The following is a 24,033-nucleotide window of genomic DNA, read 5'->3' as shown; positions in this document are numbered from 1 at the left end:
TTTCATTGCAGAATATGATGATTTTACTGCTGAGTGGGCAGACAGTTAAGTCCTCTCAGTTCAATGTTAGCCTCTCGTTTCAAAACCTATTTCAATTAGCCATGAATTTGTAATCAGAAGTTGCATAATTATTTCTTCATGCCTTACTACAGGTATACAACAATTCCTGGAGATATGGTCCATCTGATTCTACCATCTCGTTCCACACACCACATCACTCATTAGGCATAATCACTGACTTTGTAGCTTTCTAAGGAAAGCCAGATAATTCTTCTTTTGCACTTCCATGTTGTTCCATATTCAAAATTCAGATTCTGATTGACTGAAGACAGAATCTTTCTGTATTCCAAAAGCATTACCTTACCAGAAGAATGGCTACTTTCAGCATTTTTTTTTTGCTAATCTTTCATTCAATAGTTAAAATGTGACAGCCTGTCAAAAAGGGTGGGAATTTTTAACGTTTATTCTATTATTCAATGGAGGCAACAGGGATATTTGTGAAAAGTACTAGTCATTTCAAAGTTCCTGACTAACTTCAGTAATAGTGGTTTTGGAGGTGACAACACCAGTTCATGAAGGGAAAAAACATCCAAAATTAACAAAGAATGGTCATTTTGCATTTAGCAGTCAGATGAATAAGACATCGAGGAGTAGGCCTGGCTATAAAAAATGAGAGGTAGGGCAGGAAGACAAGAGGCATGGAGCACAAGTCTTTGGACATACAGATATCCAACTCTCATAAGCTGATACAAAAATTACAAGGGCCAAATGCATTTTAAAGCAAATTTAGAAGTTGAAGAGAGCTCTGATTGCTCAAGGAACATTATGAAATACAGTAAATCAAAACAACCGAAAGGAAGCCATGCTCCAAAGAGAGATCAAATTTATACTAAGCAGACCTGAACAAAGAAATGAAAATGATAAAGTCATATTTGGAGCTTATCGAAACTATTCCATTGTTTCCTACGTAACACCACGTGTCTCCATAACACCAATGTTCTCCACAACGCATTAGAAAACAAGCATTTTCTCTCACATCCTGCTGTCTGTAATAATTTTCCCAGAAGAGTTATAGGAAACTAATGAGGGAGTGGGGATAGTTTTTTTGTTCACAAAAACCTTCTAGTAGAACAGTTTATGTCTGGAAGGGAACCTAGTTAAAACCGCAAGATAACCACAAAATGTTCTGTGCAAGTCAAGGAACCACTCCCACACAGGAATCAAAGCCCAAAGGCTCCAGCTTCTCTGTCCATGGTTACCACCTGGTACATGCTCAAAGCCTGTCAGCTGGAGTAACTCTTTCCTATTTAACAGGAAAGAATTTTAAACGTGTTTATTATTTTGCATCAGACGACAAAACAATATGAATGATAACATGGCAACAAAGTGACCGTAATAACTCATCCTCACATGCACAGGTGGGTGAGAATGTTTATTTAAAAACACAGAAAGCTATCTGTTAAACATCCATTACAAGTCTTAGGAGAATTCAGAATGAAAAAAAAAGCTTTTGTTTTCTTTTGGAAGAGAAGTCTGCAAAGGCACAATTTTTAAATGCATTCTCAACCCACCATTCAGTTCCAGAGGAAGTTCTCATCAGAACTTTTTGCCACTCTTCTCCAGTGACCCAGAAAGAAATAATTTGCTATGGAAGAAGCAGTTATGGGAAAAGAGGAATCTCTAAGAGAAGTGTCTGTGGGATCACTATCTAGGTCCTGTTCCTCTCACCATACCCTTATCCAGTTTGATTGACACTGCAGAGAAGACCTTGTTAGGGTATGTTATTTCAGTCCTTTTCTCATTAGGAATGAAAATGAGGATAACAGGCTATAAAGGAAGGAAGCTACAGCTGTACCCCACCCTGAATTACTAAGGCAACGTACTCCATGGGAGAAATATGTTTCATGAAATTAGACCTAAGAAGAAAACTGAACCAAATCAATCACTTTCCTTCTAAAAGAAAAGCTTTGGACTTCTCTGAAAAATGCATCTGACACGTTTGATAATTTTTGTTTAGATTTAGTGTTTTCTAAACCCCTCAAAGAACAAAAAGCTCCAGAACACTCTGATATCATGCCAAGACAAGCGAGTCTTTGAAACAATTATGAAATTACACATTTCAAAGAAATACTTTGAACGAATACGAGCAGCATTTTATATGCCTTTGCTAGTACTAGGAATATACAATACAATGTACACGCTTTATAGCATTACAACTATCACAAAAATACTCATCAGTATCAAACAAATGATCTAATAGAGTGTAATGTTTTTGGCATGAAAATATCACAAAGAACAAATGGAAAGAGAAGCCAAGATTTGACTGTAATAGTAAAATTATTTGCCTTTCAGAACATACAAAACTAATACTCACAATAGCCAAGAATTCTCTTGTAGACATAACTCAGTAAAGTAAATCTTCTCCAGTTATGTTTCTTAATGCCCACTGAAGGCTCGTGCACAGTTTCAGGTGCGTATCCTAAGTGTGGTAGGCACACCAAGTGCAGTCGGCTCATGCTTCGTCTCCTCTGTGTCCCTGAACTGCACTTATAGCATTTTCAGCTTCTACTGGTATGTTTCTTCAAATCATCACAAAACCTTAACTGTATTTCAGGTTCACTGAAGTATCCTCCATATTGGTACATTCAGAACTCAGTAATTCTGTGCTGCCAGACTCACTATAGAGTATAACTATAAAGTAAATCTGTGAAATTCTTAAGCGCCTCTTTAAAGAAATTAGAATAGTCTGAAACTTAACCAGCACTCTCACTTACTAAAGTAACACTAACATCTCTTTTTTTAGGCTTTTGGGGTTTGATTTTTTACGCTCCATGATACATTTTTCTAAGCAGATTTTTACGAAATATAAAAACTATATAAAATTTGCCAGTCATGCAACACAGCTTTGTGGATGAAGAAGTTGGGCTTCTTAAACCAGTAGCCCAAGAAATGCACATTAACAAATGCTTATGAAATTTCAGTCAAATGACCTTCTTCAAATTTATTCAATTACTGTAGAAATGCATCTGTGTAAACTGTTTCAGTACTTGCCAGCAGACTAGCATTGACCATACAGGAAACGATGAAACAGAAAACAAAAAAAAGCACACTGTGCATGACACCTTCATACACCTGTTCTTGAATATGAAATCATTTAAGAGTATCGATTGGATACGACATCCATTTCCTCTGTCCAGATACAAGAAAGGGATGATGGGAATGACTTATCGACAGTCTAGAAACTAAGGTCTCTGAGAACTCTGTGTTGTTTAATTACCAAACCAAATTTTGCCAGAACACTGATGGCTAACAATTGCACTGTACTCAGGAACTCAATCTAGTATTTCATTTGAAGTGTATATTAAGGGGGACAATAACCCATTTTCCCCTGGACATTCATAATCTCCAGTAAAAAGGGGTGTATATAGTAATAGGAAAAAGGGCACACAAAACCTGAAATCATACAAAGGCTACATGAACTTCCAACACACCTTCCAAGTACAGTATTTGTGCTGTATGCATTGTGCTTTTGAAAAAAGTTATTTGCCCTCACATGGCAAGTTTCTCTACATGTGAATAATCAGTTCCTGCAGATTATCCTCCACTCAAGACAATCTCAATTTGGATCTGACTTCAATTCATGTGTTTCAAAGCAGACAAACAAAACATTCTGTGTTCGTCATCTGTCATTGTCATTTTGTTGCTTGCTGTTTTACAAACAATAATACGTCAGATCTGCACTGGTGATTTTAGAAGTGGGCAGGAGAAGAGCACGTCACCACATAAGTCAGAAGAGGGTAAACAGAAACGTGCTGAGAGGCAACCCTTGTTTTAGAAAAGCTAGAGACTGGGACCTATCACAGTGCTCATCCCCAAGCCAAATGAAGCGTGGCCTCTATGAAAATCCCAGCTGCGCCATTTGGTTTCTCAAGCTTATCACAATTTGTGTAGAAAGCATAAACTGGGACAAAAGTGATGACGTGATACTGTAATTCAGTTCCACAGTCCATATGGCAAGCCACAGCTCATGTCTTGCAACTGGAGTTGACCAAGAAGCATGGACAGCAGTAACATTACTCTGCAACAAGTCAGATCTGTGGTGGTCTGTAGAGCTGTGCAGCGCTAAGGCGGCCAAGGACCAGGATCCAGCTCTAGATACATGCTTGTGTCTGGGCCACTGTTTTGGCCCATACTGACATGTTGGCCAACATATTGACGCTTGGTAGCACAGCTATCAAGAAGGGCAGCTTCCTGCTTTTCCCCTGTAGGCATGCTCTGCCCACTGGTCTGTGTCTTCCTCCTTCCCTCCAATTTTTTAAGCTATTTGGTAATTTCAAAGACATTTGATAATGGTGTCAAAGTCTCAAATATACTACATTCCTGTAAGTTCTATGGAGGGCACAGAGATGACAGACACTGTTAGTGCTCCTGCTGAGAAAAATAATGCAATGTGATGCAATGCTCAACCTTGATTAGACACAGTCGGAAAAAAAAAACCCAACACACACACGGAAGAAAGAGGTCAGGAAATTTAAGTGAAGCAAAACAAGAAGAGTTTGTTCCTCATACAACCAAAGTGCTGTATTACTTCTGGCTGCAAGACAAGTTAAAGACCACTGTGGGTTTGAAGACTCAGTTCTCTAAGACAGCATTACAAAGGCAGGGAGGCAATGCACATGTGAGCAAGTGTGACTATCTCTAGTCCAAAGTCCCCGAACTGAAAAATAACTGAGAAGCATCACTACATGCCCCACTATTTCCTATTATCTTCTCTAACAATTTGCTTTTCACCACTCTAAAAGACAGGACACTTTCAGAATAACCTCTGGTCTAATGCAGATTAGCTGTTCCCATGTTTTACAAATACCCAAACCATAAGAAAACTTCAGACAAGCTTGTTGCCCTATTAGACACTAGGGAACTCATTCTGTAGGGATGACTTCCATCCTTTGCAGATTCACTAGTATTTAACATATACTATACATGGTAGCTTTAATATGATTATCCAGCTGTCAGTTACAAATCCCTTGGAAATACAGGTTCATTTCTTTTGCTGCTCATAGAACTTAGCATTCTATATTTCTAAAAAAAAATTTAAAAATTACCTATGTTCTGCTGCTTTGCACAGAGACAGTGATATCCAAAGAATATTTAAAAGTAATAAACTGAACCACTCACAGCTAACGGAAGTTCGTAAGTAGCTAAATTTTGCCTAGCAGATATTCACAGCTTTTCCAGTCTAACAAATCTAAGGTGAAACTTTACTCATAAATCTCCAGAAAATCTGTAGCACACCTTTGACTCCATATGAGCTCTGTAGTTTTTAATTAAATATAGCATTGGGGAACAGCACAGGGGAAAGGGACCTGGGGGTCTTGGTGGACAGCAGGATGACCACGAGCCAGCAATGTGCCCTTGTGGCCAAGAAGGCCAGTGGCATCCCGGGGTGTATTAGGAGGGGTGTGGTTAGTAGGTGGAAAGAGGTTCTCCTCCCCCTCTACTCTGCCCTGGTGAGGCCGTATCTGGAATATTGTGTCCACTTCTGGGCCCCTCAGTTCAAGAAGGACAAGGAACTGCTTGAGAGAGTCCAGCGCAGGGCCACAATGATGATTAAGGAAGTGGAGCATCTCCCTTATGAGGAAAGGCTGAGGGAGCTGGGTCTCTTTAGCTTGGAGAAGAGGAGACTGAGGGGGGACCTCATTAATGTTTATAAATATGTAAAGGGTGATTGTCATGAGGATGGAGCCAGGCTCTTCTCACTGGCATCCAATGATAGGACAAGGGGAAATGGATATAAGCTGGAACATAGGAGGTTCCACTTAAACATGAGGAAGAACTTCTTCCCAGTAAGGCTAACAGAACACTGGAACAGGCTGCCCAGAAAGGTTGTGGAGCCTCCTTCTCTGGACATGTTCAAAACCCGCCTGGACGCATTCTTGTGTGATCTGATCTAGGTGGTCCTGCTGCGGCAGGGGGATTGGACTAGAGGATCCTTTGAGGTCCCTTCCAATCCCTAACATTCTGTAATTCCGTGATAGCATTAATAAATGTAATCACTGCATCAGTTTCTTGCAAGCAAATTATTTGCAGTAAGATCAAGCATGGAATTAATGCAAAGCAAAAGTAATCACTTTTCAGCCTCAACTGTCCTGTCTCTCATGTTTTAGCCTCAAAGCTAAATTTGAGGCTGAATTTCTACCATTTGTTTGATTAATTCTCATGCTTGATCCACAACGTAAACAAATTATCATATCAAATTTTCAAGGGACTTATTTTCAGTAAAGTGAACAGAGGAGTTGGCTATGAATTAATTACTAACTACTAACCCACAGCCAAAGACTGGTTATGGACTCTGGTATTCATAACTGTTTATCTAGAACATGAAATCAGATCAATAAGTACCTGCAGCTTCCACTGGGACAAGAAACCTCCTGTCTAAAGAGAGAATTTACTAATAAACAGTAGTATTTCTTGCTCATCCTCAAAACGGCAAGTACTAGAAATAGACTATTCTTAATCATGGAAAAAGTAACGATTTGCTAGTTACCTGTGAAGAGCTAAACAAATCTATACAACATATAATATAAATAATTCTAATTCTAGCTTTTATATAAGACACATAAAATGATGTAACACTGAAAAATCTGACAGATGCCACAACTGTTCAGGTAACCTCCTGCCTTAAAACACCAGGTGTCATTTTGCTGTATTATAGGCTCTCATTTGCCAAGCAATCCACTTCCATCACCTACTAGATGATTCACACAGATGTATTGTACCCATCATGGCTTTCAGTCTCCACAACTGGAAACAGGACCCACAGATCTGATGTAACTGACACTATTCCTGTATTTCCTACTGAAATGATATATTAAAGAGTCAGGTAGCACACAGTCATTGCAAGACTCCAGCAACACTTTCAAAAGTTATTTTATTCATTTTTATTATATTTTAAACAATGTCAGAAGACTATAAACAGTCTTCTACAAGTCTTTACTATTAACACATTCCATTTCACTTATAGAAAAAATACTGGTTATTACTTGCAAATTTTGTTAAAGCTCCCATTAACATTAACAGTGTAGGGTAAGAACTACAATACCTTATAACAGCTTTGAGTTGCTGATATCCAAGCAAAGAAAAGCATCATTCTCATAACTTGAAAAATGTCATTTTTCATGCATGTGAATAAAAGATTAGACTTTTAAATCTATACACTCATTTGATTGCCCAGATAGTAGACACGGATCCACGTTTGGTTTGCTGAGCACATGTATGACTAGGTATTAATAAACTTGTGTCCTGTACCTTGACTAAAATGGTCAACCACTTTCTTTACTTCTGCATCTCACCTGGAAACACAGGAGTAGAAATATTTGTTGGGCAAAGTTGTGCAAAAGTATTAGAGTAACCTTATCATTGACAAAAAATTACGAGTGAGACAAAGTTCAATAGTCATTTAGATGATGTAATTTTTTAGGACCTTTTTACCCAGTTATTTTCTTTCTAATGAAACGGAAAAATTATAGGTAGCAAGGATAATATTTTATTCAGATATATGCATATATTTTTGCACTCCTTGTTAAGAAACTGTGAACGGCTACAGAAAAAGCCTGCACAAAACGTTGTCTAACTGGTAATGTCTGCAGAATTACATACGAACTTACAGTGTAAAAATATCCATGATAGAGGCTGGATTCTTTTGCTTCAGACCATCAGCACCCCTGCTACTCAGCGATAGTCAAATGAATTTTAAAATTTTGTAATTTATGCACCCCACAAGGCAACACGATAACAGCTTTCAAGGATTATCAGCAGCTGACACATGAAAAAAGCCCTGTAAACTGTCTTTGAAAGTAATGTTTATTAAAAACAGTGTTCTTTGTCCAAAAAAAAAAACAGATTCACAAAAAAAAGAACATCCACCAAGTTTATATGTTTGAATTTGCACATGATGATGTCTCCCATCTTAAACAATGTTTAGAAAGCAATAGCAAACAGTCAATATAACACAATCAATCCTTTGATCACTAATGAGTACATACGTGAGCCCTCAAAGACATGAAAGGCATGGAAGCATATGTGGATCATAATTCAAGCTTGACTGCAAGTATAATTCCTCAGCTTTCATTGTGTTCATACTCTGTGCAGTGTTTATATCACAGAAATACATTACAGTGGTGGTGCTTGCTTGGCTCTTTAAAAAGATCTGTAGAACATCTTGAATAGTGCTGCCAGAATGGTTTTCTTTTACAAACAAATGAAAACCAGTTGCATTCTAAATGCTCATTATTATTATTATTTCCTCCCATTCTGTTTTTTGTTTACGTGGAGAAGCATCTCCATATGTTCCCTAATTATTAAAGAGTCTTACAGAATTTGCAAGAGTCAATGCAGTACAAAAACTATGAGTTCCCTATAGGTGTAAAAACACAGTACAGTAATCATCAGCACAGAGCAAAATATACCAAGTCAGGAAATTCAAAGGTCTTCTGCACTTAACTCAACTTTTGAAAAAAAAATCATTATGAAAAGAAATAAAAATTCATTCACCAACTTTAAATATGCATTAAATTACTCTTGTACAACTAACAAATTGGAAAACAGGAAAAAAAGTAAGGATTGGATTATTATTATATTAACAAATTTGAATGTTCATCAATGTTCATCTATGATGATTTTTTGGCAGCGATTAATAAGATTTCTTTCTGGGATACATTTTGAGACTGTAATGCAGACCTTTCTCCTGTAAAGCTTAGGATCTATCTTTTACCCTTGACTATTACAAACCATAATTATTACGCTGTTTGCCTAAGAAAGAAGATTTTAAAACCCAAGTTGCCAGAAATCTGGTCAGCAAGCACGGAAACTTTGTATAGCAGTCTGAGGGCAGAAGTAGTTTTCTATTTTGCAGAAAAATACAACAGTGGCAGCATTGAAAAAACAGCCATCAGAGGCAGAAGATAATTTTATGAGCTAGGGAACACACACCATCCTTAACCCAATAAAAAAGATATTAGTCACAATCTTGGTTTTAACTATTGTCTGATACAGCTCCTGAAAGAGATTCATGGGCTGGAAATGCAATTGAGCCCAAAGACTATGAATATTCAGTATAGACAGTAATAGAGACACAAGTGTAGAAACTATGGAATTAATTGTCTTGCAATTCAAGAATATATATGGAAGAAGGATAAACAGAGGAAATGTTAACAACAAAACACCTCTACAACAAAATGAGACTATGAAGCACTAAAAGAGATGAGATAGAGAATACACACAGCTATGAAATGGATTTGCTATGCTGAGAAGCCAAAAGAAAAGCCAATGAGCATGAGATGATGGGATGGTGAGGGAGAGGTGCAGTCAATCTAAAAAGCAAGAAGGCAAAGAATTCACCAAGGATACGAAGCAAACAAGGAAAACTTGAACGCTTGAGATGACCAGCCAAAAACATGTGCAGAGTCACCAGAAAACAGAACAACATGCTAAACCCATCCACTTCCAAAATACATAAATAGATCCCAAACACAAAAACAAATCCCCAAACCAAATGCAAATGCCCAGTTTTACATTCTAGGAGACTGACTACTGAAAACATACAGGTGTGAATGACCAGTAAAACCCTACCACAGAAGAAGGCTCAGCAGAGATGGGTCAGGGCAACATGCCCATGAAGCTCAGGAAGTAATGCAGGGTTTTACTGACCACAGCTGCTGCAAAGAAGCTGACGCAAGCAGACCCAAGGGTGGTCTTTGTTTTAGATAAACAGCTATCAACAGCTGAGTGAATCAGCTGGTGGTGTGTTTCTTCCTGTGTTCATTGAAAGAGCAGGAATGTCTCCCTGAGTTAGCCAGGGCAACTTGCGGGAGGTGTAAACGTGGCTCAGCGCAACACACAGACTATAAAAACATAAATAATTTAAAATTAAACAAAATAATTTAAAAGAGAGCAATCGGGCTTGAGCAGGCTTCAACCCATATGTTTTCCCAGCGAGACTGGGGATGCCCAGTGTCGTGATGGTGAGCATACTAAAGAGACACGGAATCACGTTGATACTGTGATTGAACCGTATATTGTAATTGCTATATTCTGATACGTGTAACTTAGATTTGCATTGCATTTTCAGTATGTCTCGTATTACTCTGCTAAACCAGAAATCCTGTGTAACATCAACTATCTGCAAATAAGTAAATCTAATGTTAAACAAGTCACCCTCCATGCGTGGAATATCTAAAAGAACCTGGTCAGAGAGAACTGGCCTCTGACAACAGGTCAGTTACATGAGGAGCTAGAATTCAGATTTTCCAGGAAGATGTACAAAATATATCTGACTGTAAAAAATATTCCTAACTTGATTTAGGACACATGCAAAGAAAGACTATTGAGATGACTAATGAAGGATCTCTCATTAAAAAAGTATTTTAAAAAAATCTAGCTCATGTAGTCCTAACAAAGGTTGAGGGGACACAGCTCTAAGTACAATCAGAGGATGATGGCCACCTTCTGAAGCTTGGCTGTAGGTCAGTTCCAGATTATGGGCCAGCAGTCACCTTTAGCTAGTATGCAGCTGGTCTCTTGCATCTGTTACAGGGTGAAAGGAAGCATTTTGTAGGTGTTAATGTTTCTGATCTAATGCCGATTGATCACAGTGCAATAAAGGACTGAACTCAATGACACAGACAATCCCTTCTACATCTCATGTTCCTACAGGTGGCATAGCAAGGTTTTTTGGTTTGCTTGGATTTTTGTTTGTTTGCTTTTTCTCCCTGGGTGGAGGGAGGGCAAAAGGAAAGAGAATTTCTGTATTCTCTAAATCACAAGGCACTTCCAGCACTCAGACCCTCAACTAAGTAGAATGATTTTTAAAGCATCAAAGAAACATCCACATTCCTACAGTATATTGCATCTGAAAGACCAAAGACTAAGATTTCTCTCCTTGTTTTTAACATTTCTACCTACCTATCTGTCTGGGATTTACAGACAACAAAGAGCTCTCTGGATCTTCAGTTACCAGCTCACCTCCACAGCTCTTGTCCTTTCAAGAAAGATCATTGTCTTGTGCAACTAGAGTTTTCAGAAGAGGAAGTTCTGCACACATTCTACTCTACATACCAATGACCAGACTGCATCAGTTACAACAGCACTCCAATATATGACGAAGTTGTGCCAAAGCATATTCACAAAGCCCTTTAGGGGAAATCCCAATGCCAGTAAAACTGGTAACGAAATCCCCAGAGTTTATCTTTTGTTAAGTTACACCAACAGGACATTTAAAAGTCATACCTACCTAAACTGTTATTGCTGCTAGTTGGCCAGGAAGCTATCCTATCCCTTAACTTTTTCTTTTTACAAGAGTCATCCGATTTCACAGAAAGCTCCACTTCCTCCTTCCTGATTTCTCGTACCAGTTCCATGCGGCACTGACTAAAATCCTGGAAGGAAATTTTTCCATTTTCATCTGCTCCCAGCTGGTGCATGATCTCCGCGACAGACTCCTCCATATTCAGCTGGCGGCACACCATCAGCAAGTCATTCCTAAAGATATTTTTAGAGGGAAAATAGGGGCAGGGGAAGGATGGGAGTGGAAGAAAGATTGGAGAAGTGGGAACAGAGAAGAAAAAACAATTTAGTTTAGAAGAAAAGGAATACTAATTCTGTCTAATCTGGAAATGCATTAATGCACAGACATTTAAAACCAATAAGACAACCATTGTTTTTGTTATTCCAACACAGGAGCTATGCAGTTGGCAAGAAATTACAACAGAAAGACTATGTCTACAACATAGAAAGACTATGGAAAAGAGGGAACATTTTTCTTTAAGTGTTAACCTCTATTTTCATGCCATTATTAACACTTGTACTAGCAGAGACGGACACAAGGGAGAGCTGAATCCTGCTGTTGATCTTCACAGTATCTTCTGAAAAGGTGACATAATAAGAATTTAAGTAATTATCTTCTGACTAGATCAATGGCTACATAAATTTCCACACTACTCAGGACAGGCCAAGGAAATTTCTTTTGCCTCTGAACAGCAGTAAGCTAAAGAGAAAAAACACATAAAGCACAAAGAAAATAGCAGAAAAGAGAAATACTATTTCGATTAACTGGTTTCAAGCCTGTCTCAAAACATTCTGACTACCAAACCCTCTTAAAAAGCTTGAGCGGCCCAATTGTTTAATAAAACCCACAAAGGCGGATGTGGGCAGTACTATGAAAAATACTCTGGCACCAACCTCCACCAACACGGAAGATACTTACAGCATATGATATATTTACAAATTTATACGATGTACTCTTGAGAGAGATGAGTGCCAATAACCTTAAACATATACTATCCAGGCAAAAAAAATCATCAACACTATGACCACTGCCATTTTCTATTTCATGTGAAGACAAGAACCTCATGACCATACCTTAGGCTTAATTTGAGGTATAACACTGGTCTCAGGTGAAAGTATTCTGTGGAGTTTGTTTAAAAAAAGATAGAGGATAGTGAACCACTAAAAAACCCACTGCTCTGCTTAGGCAAACGCAACTCTGCGACTGTAAACCCAGACCAAAAATCTTCCTGAGCATAAAGAGAAAGCACCTCTGCTCCTTTCCAGATGCTCAGTTTTCATAAACAGCAGGAGACAAAGCTGACAGACTCAGGCCTGCCTCATTTGCTGCTAGTCAGAGAGACTCAGCCACGAAAAAAAGGGAGAGCCAAAAGACCCTCTTTCATCCTCTTTTCTTCCTGTTGCTCTCCCACCTAGCCCCATCTCCCTTCAGAGAGGAATAGACATGAAGAGAGAGAAGTAAAAAAATCTAGAAACAACTTCTCCAGCAACTGAAGGATGACAGATACGTATTTATCAAATGACAACTAATGACACTCTAAATAAAATGAAGGTAACCCAGTTCAGTCAGATCTGAAGTAACAGCTGTTCTATGCTATCAAAACCTTCTTGGTGGCCCATTCTCTCCAATTTCAAAAGTCAAAAAATATTACCACTACTTCACCACTCCCACACTTAACTCTTTCTTTCCTGCCATCCTTTTCTTAAATACTTTTTGAGGTGGATTGCATAATACCACCACACTGATTCACACCACAAATAGAATGAATATATCATGGCTTCTTTTAAGTGCTGCTTATTTTTATGTCGTACAAAACCCTTCTGTAGCAGGAACATAGAGGAAATGTATAATATTATTAGCATTATGTGAATTATTAGCATGTTTAGTAGTATTACTATTGCATTACTAATATCTGAACATTATTCAGAAGGCTTCTATGAAAACATGACACAGTGAAATATCCAAAGTTCTTGCATGAACAGTTTCACTACAGTAATTTATTATCCCAATCAAGGTCCATCTATTCTACAACTGGAAGCTGCACATTGGGTGGAACTTTGTAAGTGTGTTCCACGCAGGAATTCCAGAGCTGCCCCAAGAGACTTCTTGACAGAGACATTTACAGTAAAACTGGAGTGTAAGGGGATTGGACTAGATGATCCTTTGAGGTCCCTTCCAATCCCTAACATTCTGTGATTCTGTTGATCTGATCTAGGTGGTCCTGCTCCGGCAGGGGGATTGGACTAGATGATCCTTTGAGGTCCCTTCCAATCCCCAACATTCCGTGATTCTGTGATTATGATAATGTATGTTAGCAAAAAAACCCCAAACATAAATAAACCAACATCTCCACTTATGACAAGAACTAACTTTATTATAAGAGAATTAAATTACATTACATAGGCCAAATATAAGTGATTGATACTTGCAGTTAAAATTTTTGTCAGAGGTTTGCTCTTAGCTTTGAATCCGATCAATGAATAAATAAATAAATAATCTTAGCATGGCTCAGTTCCCCGTTCTTAAAAATTAAGACGGCAATACAAACTGATCTCACAAGGGTGCTGCAAAGAAAAATAAGTATGACAAAGCATTGAAAACTTTGCAAGGGGAATGACAGATACAATTAAGCTATGTCTATGTGTGTTCTCTTACAGCAGATCAGACATAGCACCACAGATTGAGGAACTCCTAGAACAGGAGTCCTAATTTTGAAACAAGCATCAGGAGAGTCAGCATACAGAGCGATTCTGCCAGCGGTGCCCATGACAGAGCTCTGCTGCCCTAGCTCAGAAGGGCCGTTCTGCCACACTGCGGTGGGAGGAGGCTGTGGCACTGGCAGCACACTTTACACAGCCCTGTCTGTGACAACTGCAAGCCTCCATCTCAGTGCAGCCCACAAAGGACATCTCTAAATCGAAGGATATCTCCAAATCGGTATCTGATTCCCAACATTCAAAAGGTGCTAAGCTTTCTCTCCTATTACAAAAAAACAAATTGAGTATCATCTGTAGCATCTGCAGCCTGAGGACACTGCCTGAAGCAACCAATAGAAGCATGAGAAAAGACGTAATGAATTACAAAAAAACAAGTAACTGAGGACTACAAGCACCACTGAAAAGAGATTTCATTTACTTGGAGTACATCATGCAATCCAAAATGGCAACAGTTTTCCTCATCTCCAGCTACATAGAATGATAGAACAGTTTGGGTTAGAAGGGACCGTTAAAGGTCATCTAGTCCAACTCCCCTGCAATAAGCAGGGACATCTTCAACTAGACCAGGTTGCTCAAAGCCCCGTCCAACTTGACGCTGAATGTTCCCAGTACTATGCAATACCTCTTAGCTGCCTCTTTCCTTAGCCTGTTCTCACCTGTCCCTTTATATTCCTGGTCACAGCCATGGGACACATCCCTACTCCAGCTCTGAGCTGCAGGCAAAGGGGTCACCTTAGTCTGGGACATAAAACATATGAAGATATTCTTGATACGCACCAGCATGACATGGCCAATGGGACCATCAGTCTTCCCACAGGCTTCAGACACCAGGCAGATAAAGAGGCATCCCATCAAAAAGCAGAGAGCTTTCCTGGCCTGACTGAGATACGACATGTGGGAATTTGTCCTCCTGCCTGTCTGATGCATTCATAACCTCTCAGCTCAGGAGGAGAGCAAGGTATTGACAAAGGGATGCAAAGGATTAAAATAATAAACACTTCATGTCTTGCAAATTCCTCTTGCAGAGGACCAGCCTTCCTCTAATCACAGACCTGCTCAACACTGCCTTCCATTATTGCAGCCCTACGTTGCTGTCACTATATCTCTTTCTTTCCATTTCTCTGGAGAGAAAAGTTGTATAGGAGCAAATTAATTTTAAAAAGTGAAAAAAAAAAGGCAGCAGAAGCTGGTAAGCATAAACTAGTGTTGTTTGCAAGTAGTGAGGCTACATCTCATACACATTTATCTGGAGGCACATTCACAAGAACTCCTCAGCAGTGCAAGAGGGTTGCTCTTGCACACAGGGAGAGGTGTTTTTTTGTTTCCTGGTGTAAATCTATCATAGGCACCCAGATGCTAGGGGGAAGGTTTCAAATGGATCCTGTATGATGAGCTCTAGCAGGTGAACATGCACCAGATGAGCAGCATTGCTGGGCCATGCAGGAGCAAATTTGAGCTAGAACGTGCTACTTGAAATGTCAGTGAATGTCTCTGAGCAGCTAACTTGCAGCAAAGAGCAATCCTCAGCAAACAGCACCTCACTGTGCAGCAGCAAAGCATCTGTAAGGTTGTTACTCGAATTTAACTCAATTAACTACCATTTTGACTGATTTACACTTGAGAGTGATAAACAACATTGGAAATTCAATCCATGCCGTTTGCTGTTCAAATAAATCACCCTCCTGGGCAAACTCTTGTGAGACTCAGTGTCCATCTCCACAAGCACTTGAGGTGCTGCAATGCCCCAAGGCAGAAAAGCTGTCCTGACTGCACGGTCACAGAGAGAGCAAGAGAAGAAAGAAGGGGCATGGCCAAAAAGCCCAAATAAAGCCTCAAAAAAACCCCAAAAGTTTCTAGAAAAAGTTGCCTGCTACAGCTCGCCATCCGAGCTGTCTCAGTCAGTCTTACCTGGGCTACTGCTCTGGACTGATGTCCCAACTGGAGGACCTGAGCATGAGGGGGATGTAATTAGCCAGGACATGGGCCAGAGCAGAAAAGGCTAATAGTACAAAAGCAAACTATATATTTTTTGGAGCCCTGCATGGTTGCAGAGCTACTCTACTCTAGACTTTAAAGTCTGCCCAGAGTCTGCAGGAGGATCATCACAGCTTCCCTGGCCTGGGCTGGCCTGCAGAGGGGTTGCGGGGTCCAGGATGGTTTTGTTTAAGGAACTGTCCCAGGGAAAGTACTTCTACAGCCCAGACTCAAATCTTTGGTCCTGCTGCTGCTCCCTCTCCCTATCACACACAGCTCCTCCTCATCCTCAAGAGATAGGCTGAAGGCTACAGATGCAGCAAGCAGACTCCTGCTCTCATCACACCCACCTCTGCCTTCGGCAGCAGAGGAATGAGAAGAGTCGTTTGCAGGGCAGAGCTGCCCTGCGCTGGCAGTGTGGAGCTGCCGGGGGTTTTGTTACATGACCTGGGTCAACCAAACACTCCTGGGCCTGTTCTCCATCCTTTCTTATCCTTACCCACCGCAGGACTGTCATTCCTGAGATGTCTGTATGGTCTCCATGCGATAAAAGCTTCAGGCATTAGGTACTGCTGACACAGAAAGCACCAAGTCATTATAACCTTGATCATTTCTGTCCCCATTTAAGCTTTCATGGTGAAATTTAAGAGGGTGAGGACAAGGTCTGGATTACCCTGCCATGCCCCAACCATGCTGCCTTCCCCGTGGCCATCACAGGGCAAGTGAGAGATGGCAGACACAGTGCAGAGAGAGATGGCACGACTCGCCTCAGCCTCTTCTGCCCCCAAACCAAATCTGTAGAAAACATTATCAAAAGGATTTTTATTTTTAAGTAAAGAGGAACATTTTCATTTTAAATTCTACAAACATTCCCATGTAGATCTGCAGGAGTTTCTCCATGTAACTATCTACATGTTGAGAGGTAAAACTGATTGGAACTTCTAGTTGCTTTAGAAGAAAATTGTCTCAGAAGCATTCTGAAATGTCATAAAAATAAAACACTTGGGAACATAAAATTCCACAACCAGTGATTATGACACCAGAAGGTTCTATTGCAGGTATGGCCCTACTGCTTAACAACAAAGAATCCTCTTTTTTAAAATGAAAATAACTTTATTTATACAATAATCCAGCCATCTATTTTGATTCAACTTTTAAAATCAAGATGGCTATAAGTCTTTCCTAAGAGACCAGTTCAATACAGACGAAAGCTTATCTTTGGCAGAGAGATGTAAATAATTCTGGTACATCTGATCTTCAAATTAAATGTTCTCTATTCTGTGAGAGTTAACTGACATCTTTCTACTAACTACTACAAAATTTGGATACATTTTCATGGTGACGGACACACAGGAGACAGCTAGGAACAGGAAGTCTCTATGTTAGAGAACCCACTCAACACATCTAAACATATTTCAGATGAATTCTCACCTGTATTCAAAGGCAGGAATTTTCCAGAGTCCGAAGGGTTGGGCATTTAAAGCTACTTGGATGCTCTGGAAGTACTAGCGAACATCTAACGTATGAACACCTGCCACCTTGTTACAGAACCCGTTTATTAAACTCTGTCATATGACAAATCAGTCTGGCTCACTTTAAGCTGATAAGCACTTGAAAAACAACAACTAGAAGACTCAGAATGCACAGAGCTTTCAAAAAATCACAGGACTAGAGAAGATAAGAGTTACAGGAATAGTCAGGCTTATGAATACCATAATTTGTGACATTTTAAAATGTTTAAAATGTTTTCAGTCTTGGTAAGGTTTAATTTTAATTTAGGTCCCATTTTCTCTTTGATAACTCTCCTGGGTTTTGCTCAAGGTACACAACTGGAAATCTGAATCTAGACAGTCAGCTTTATTACTTCAATTGTGCTTAAAGTTCAGTTCTTCAGACAACAAAGAAACCAAAGCAAAACCAAAACTGAAATAGTTCACCTAAAAAAACCCCACCAACCTGGATTTTTCATAGTATCACTTTCTATTAGGAGTCTCAATAGACTGTATCCCACATATATAAAACAATCCACACAAAAATACATATTAACTACATCAGTGCAAGAATATAGGCCCTAAACCATTTCTTATTCCACAAATCAGAAAGATATTTTGGATTCAACAGGTTTGCTACATAATATCTAAACATTTCTCCAAAATACATAATCTGGAACGCTTTTAGATTAAGATGCCCAACAACAGGAGAAAAAAAACCAATTTCATTAAACAGAATCTTTTAATTTAACCTTGAATTAATTTCACTTTCATTGGAAAAACATACTGAAAAATAAAAGTACCACATAACAGGTTTTAAGGACATGTTACGTATCAGGTCAATGATACCTAAATTTTGAAAACAGCCAGAAAGAAAACCTAAGGAAGCTGTAAAGATGAACTCCTGACATCACAGAAAACTGTTCTTTTAACTGGAAAACATCAGCTTATTCTATCACAATCTGTTCTAATTATTTAGCCATCCACCTACCTCACCAACTCCTTCAAGAATTGTTACACATTCCATCTTCTTAATTCCTACTAACACAGTTTTAAACAACAAGATTTCTCTAACAACTAAAAAATGAGCCTGACTTATAACTCGATACAAATCTGAAACATTTAGATTTTCTTTTCCAAGAGAAATTAAATACAAAAATACTGTCATACATACTGCATGCTGTAACAATATCGGGCAGTTAAACATATAAGTCAAGCATACGCATGCATACTTTAAAAATTACAACACAAGTGTTTGCGGGATTTATTTTTTCAGTTGGATTTTTTGGTTGGTTGGTTGGTTTGGTTTGTTGTTTGGTTGTTTTTTTAATGGAAGATCAAACAAAACGAGTGAAACTTCCGTTAGACACAAAACCAGGATCAGCAACATGGTCTTTTTCCTTCCTAGAACATCCATACTCCCTGCTGTACTCACTCTCACTGTGCTCTGATTATTGCTTTGGTAAGCATGAGGAACTACCCAGGTAAGCATACATGCATGCTGCACAATACCTGCAAGGAGTTGGCTCTGAGGGCAAACAGAACCCATGGAGTCATTTTCCTGTTCTCTTCCCATCTTATGTTCTACCAAATTTATAAAGGAAGTCTGGTAAGGATGATTCTACAGCCTCTATGTAACACAAAAAGCAACTATATATTTACTCAAAACTACTTAAATTTTCAGCTAGTAAAAAGGTATGGTCATTTTTCCAGGAAACATTTAATCTTTGCTTATGCAACTTGCAGTCTAGGTGCACAAAGACCTCTGAAGAAGAGAAGTAAAAATGAAAGAGGCACCCACATTCCCTAAAGGCAAGTAGAGTAAATAAATAAACAAAGCAAGAAAACCTGTTCCAGGCAGTTGTGTTGTGAGTCACTTCTAGACAAATACTGTAGATAAACAGTGATATATTTGAAACATGAATTTAAAAAGGACTAACTTGGAAATGCCTGCCTAATGGAGCATGCTGTAGCATCCCCAGGAAATGAAGCAATTAGAAGGTGCTAATCTAAAATACATACTGGAATCACTGGAGTTAGATCTCTTTAATCTAACACGTTTAATTCAGTTCCCTGGTGTAGCCATCAATCTCGAGAGCACCCGCTGCCAGACCCTTACCCAACTGCTGTGTTTCTGGACCTCATGCAATGTCCCATCTTCTCTGACTCTCACAGCAAGTCAAGCTCCTGACTTCCTTAAATCACAGAATTACACCAGTTCCCCAGTTTTGACTTTTCTATGAGCAACCATAGGCAAACAATCCTGGCAATGATCTCAGAATTGGTTTTTTTTTTTTCCCTCAAACAACTCACATTTGCTGCTCATACTAAAAGAATACTTTCCTAAAATACTCAATTTTGCTTTCTTGTTAAGAAGCTGTGGGCTCTTGCAAAAGACAATAAGAGAAATCTGGTCTGAAAGAAGGCTACCACATGACAGAAAACACTAACAGAAGTCCTCCCTCCAGCTAAGCGTTCTCCAGACATTAATATCTGGGCTTCGATGACACAGCCTCTGCAGGTTTCAGCTGATTCCAAGCTTCCTGAAGGCAGTGACGACAAGCAAGTTAGACCAAGACTTCCACATACCTTAAGCACACCCTCTCCCAGGGATTTCACCATGTGGGATTTGATCTAGTGAAGGCAACAACGGTCTAAATTCATAAGACCTGTGCTGCATGCAGAATTCTAAAGATGTTCTTAGTTGAAACAGCGCATAAAAGCAGGATGCAACCAAAACAAAAATATATTTTTTGCTTCTATTTCTTCATCAGTCTTTGATTTAGACCTAGGACAAATAAAGTCCTCCAAGAAGTACTTCATTTCTTTCTGTCAACCAAAGATTTGTGAAAATCACCAACCTTTTCTGCCATGCCAAAGAGCTTCCCTCCAGAACAAGCTTTCTACTCTGAAATTCTTCCTTTCTAGTCCTTTTTGCTGCCTATCATTTTGGCTTCCCGGAGCAGTCTGTCTCAAGCTTCCTTTGGTCTGTTCTCTACTTCCCCACATAAACAAGCAAGAATCTGGAATTCGATTCAGTTGCTCCTGTTAAAAGCGATGATCTCACTCTCCCACCTGTCTCCCCACAGTTTCCTCCACTAGTGCTGTCTAAGGAAGGTAGGTAAACCAGGGCACACGGCTGCTGTTGTGTGATCGAGGGAAAACAAGAGCCAGAGAAGCTTCAGGAGAACAAAAAGGAGACATAATAGCTTGGAGGGAAGGAAGATAGTAGGAGTCTGTTCTGTGAAACCGAATTAAAAGGTGAAGAAAAAGCAAGGAGATTTTATTTGTGGTTTAAATCTAAAGAGAAGTAGTGCAGAACTCCATTCTCAGAATTGTATAGGTCAACTGAACACGCCTTATGTTATTAAAATATCGCCCCACTGAAATACAGCATATAACGAAACCATGGCAAGGACTGGAAAGAAAAATTATCCAACACTGTACTCAATGACAGGAAAAAAAAAAATACCCATCATCACTGATGGATGGGTGCCTAAGCTGTTTTTAAAGCTGCCACTGCCTCTGTTGGTGATCTGTCCTAGTGCTTCACTGTTCTCTCCTGCAAGTTCCCGAATTTAAAACTTCCCAGCTGCAATTCAGAACATTACTTCAGAAAGGAAGTTAACAGTCTGTTTTTCTGATCCACTGTGATTGCAGAAAATAGTCATTACATATTTAAAACCCATCGTCAGATGCCTCATCTTCTTTTGAGTAAAGAACTCCAATTTCTGCACCTCTGATCATCTCCAGTGAGCTGCTCTTGTTTCCTTCCAACTGATTCATCAACCTCATGGATGACAGCATGCAACACTTGACATCAGCTTCAAGCATACACTGAAAAGAGCAGAAAAGTTGAAACCAGAAGTCTTGTCTTACCATAGCATGGTACTGTTAATTCAAGTTTAACTTGAGACCTACTATAAATCTCAGAGGATTTTCTTCAGTCGCCTATCCTGTATTTTTACCACCAAATGTGCTCTCAGGTACTTACCTCTAATTTATCTCACTTCATATTTTTCAAGCCATATTTTCAATTTGTCAACACCAATTTTGACTTCAATCATATTCCCCAGCGTGTCTCCAATCTTCCTTAGCTTGGTTTCATCTCAAATTCAAGAAAGCTTACTCATTATCACGTCATCCAGAACATTAATCCTTAATAGTACTGATCTGGCCCCAGCCATCATTCCAATTTTAATTTGATACAGTCTTTTATTTGTAAGAGAAACTACTGGTATCTAATCATCTCGAAGTGTAGCTTGAAAAAAAAAAACAACCACAAACCAAATTCTCTCCCTTACTCTGTTTCTCTGGCTTGCCTGCAAGTGTCATAAAACAACGTGGTCCAGAGGAGGGCCACGAAGATGATTCGAGGGCTGGAGCACCTCTGCTATGAAGACAGGCTGAGAGAGTTGGGGCTGTTCAGCCTGGAGAAGAGAAGGCTCCGGGGGGATCTTATAGCAGCCTTCCAGTACTTAAAGGGGGCCTACAGGAAAGCTGGAGAGGGACTTTTTACAAAGGCGTGTAGTGATAGGACAAGGGGCAATGGCTTTAAACTGAAAGAGGGCAGATTTAGGTTAGATATAAGAAAGAAATTCCTTACATTGAGGGTGGTGAGGTACTGGAACAGGTTGCCCAGAGAAGTTGTGGCTGCCCCATCCCTGGAAGTGTTCAAGGCCAGGTTGGATGAGGCTTTGGGCAACCTGGTGTAGTGGAGGATTTCCTTGCCCATGGCAGGGGGATTGGAACTAGATGATCTTTGAGGTCCCTTCCAACTCTAACCATTCTATGATTCTATGATTCTATAACATCAAAAGCCTTAATAAGACAAGACAGAAGGCATCTATTGTTTCACTTCCACCACTAACTGCTCTTCCTAGACAGGAGAAAGATCAAGTGGGTTTGACACAACTTTTTCTTAACAAATCCATATTCAGCCAGTTATAGGCCATCTGCTGACTCATCCTCATCTCACCACAATCATATTTTACCTTTCCCCATTTTCTTTTACTTCTATCTTTTGAAGATCTGGGGAAAAAACAAACTTCAAAATAGTTCTGAGGCTGTCTTTAACAATCTTACATAAAGATTTTCAAATACAACCAATTGAAATAAATCCAAGTACTCTCTAACTACTTTCCTCCCTCTTCCTTCCAAGGTATTTGTTACCAGTCCTAATTGCAGTAACCATCTCACTATATTTGATATTTTCAGTGTCAGAAACAAAAAAAGAGAAAACATCTCATGCTTCTCAGCATCCGCCATAAACAGCTCACTGAGTCCCTCTCTTGGGTACCCTTTCACTGGTTTTCCTGTTGCTGTTTCCATACTCTCAGATAATTTCTTGTTACACTTGAAACTCCTTGCTGGTTTCATTTTCTGTCTTGCGTGTTCCAATGCCTGATGGTCAGTTCACAATTAACTTGCAACCTGATCCAGTTTCACTAAGCTGAGCAGCAGCAGGAAAAAGACAGGGTTAGCAGTCAACCAGCCGCAAAACCCTGTATGTTTGAGTCATAATTCAACCAAACAAGCTTTTACTTCACTGCTCTGTCCTGGCTTGGCTCCCTCTCATAGCATTATTTCAGGCACGCAGCCCACACCACGGCTTTTTCTTCAGGGAAAGCAAGGGGAAGGTTCCTTCAACAGGCAATACACTCCCACATTGTGTGTGTGTGTGTGTCTCCTCCCCATTTCATGTTAGATATGGACAAGACTGCCAGTCAGTCGCAGGAACTTTCAGAACGGAGACGTGTTTTACAGATGACACAACAAATGCACAATCTACTCATTAGAAATAACTTAAATGGTCTGCTCTGAACATGTACCTCAAACTGTTCACACAAACTGCATCTCACGACCTTTAAGAACAGAGTGTCCATCTTTGGCCAAGGCTGTTATCTCTGGAGATTGAACTGCTGTAGGCAAACAAAGGTCCGTTTATCAACAGAGAAGCAGAGCTTGTCAACAGAATCTCTGCCATTCTATGCTTTCCTTTGTGCTGCTTACTAGTCTCAAATTTTGCCAAAACACAGTACCAATCCAACATACAGACTCTACTACCACATGGTAGGAACTACCAGGAGCATAGTTTTCATTCAGAGGTAAGTCTGGTCTTTGTTACCTAACTTATCCCTAAAAATTACGTAAGGGATTTAATTGAATAACTGCTAATACTACATAAATACTGTTGTGTTCTATTAAATATAAGAAGGTACTGCTGCAGAAAAACTCTCAGAAGAAAGGAGACGTTAAACGTCCTGATTACAGTTAATCATTACAGCTCATTACAGCTATGTTAATTGACTTACAAGGCATATGAGCAGTTACTATGCTAGCATGAATTCCGCATATGTACCATTTATTCTGAAAGATGCATGTGAATATTCACAGTAAAAATAAGGTGGATTTGAAAAGCCATGTAGCCACAGCTCAACTATTTTTCTCCAGATGCCATTTGAAGCCCATCCTTCGGACAGCACACAATTAGGCATAACACCAGCCT

The 24,033-nt window shown here is 39.5% G+C and overlaps 1 protein-coding gene across 1 annotated transcript in view; it reads right to left on the bottom strand.

Annotated features, from left to right (window-relative positions):
- MCC (MCC regulator of Wnt signaling pathway) overlaps positions 1-24,033 on the bottom strand; it is a 216,120-nt gene that overhangs the window by 181,090 nt on the left and 10,997 nt on the right. Inside the window, exon 2 of the mRNA XM_086629428.1 lies at positions 11,291-11,538. Coding sequence (XP_086485554.1) covers positions 11,291-11,538 — 248 coding nt within the window. The remainder of the gene's footprint in view (positions 1-11,290; positions 11,539-24,033) is intronic.

The sequence above is a fragment of the Tauraco erythrolophus genome, chromosome Z (assembly GCF_009769465.1).
Source record: "Tauraco erythrolophus isolate bTauEry1 chromosome Z, bTauEry1.pri, whole genome shotgun sequence".
Classification (NCBI taxonomy): Eukaryota; Metazoa; Chordata; class Aves; order Musophagiformes; family Musophagidae; genus Tauraco; species Tauraco erythrolophus.
This window is presented reverse-complemented; position numbering and strand designations above follow the sequence as displayed.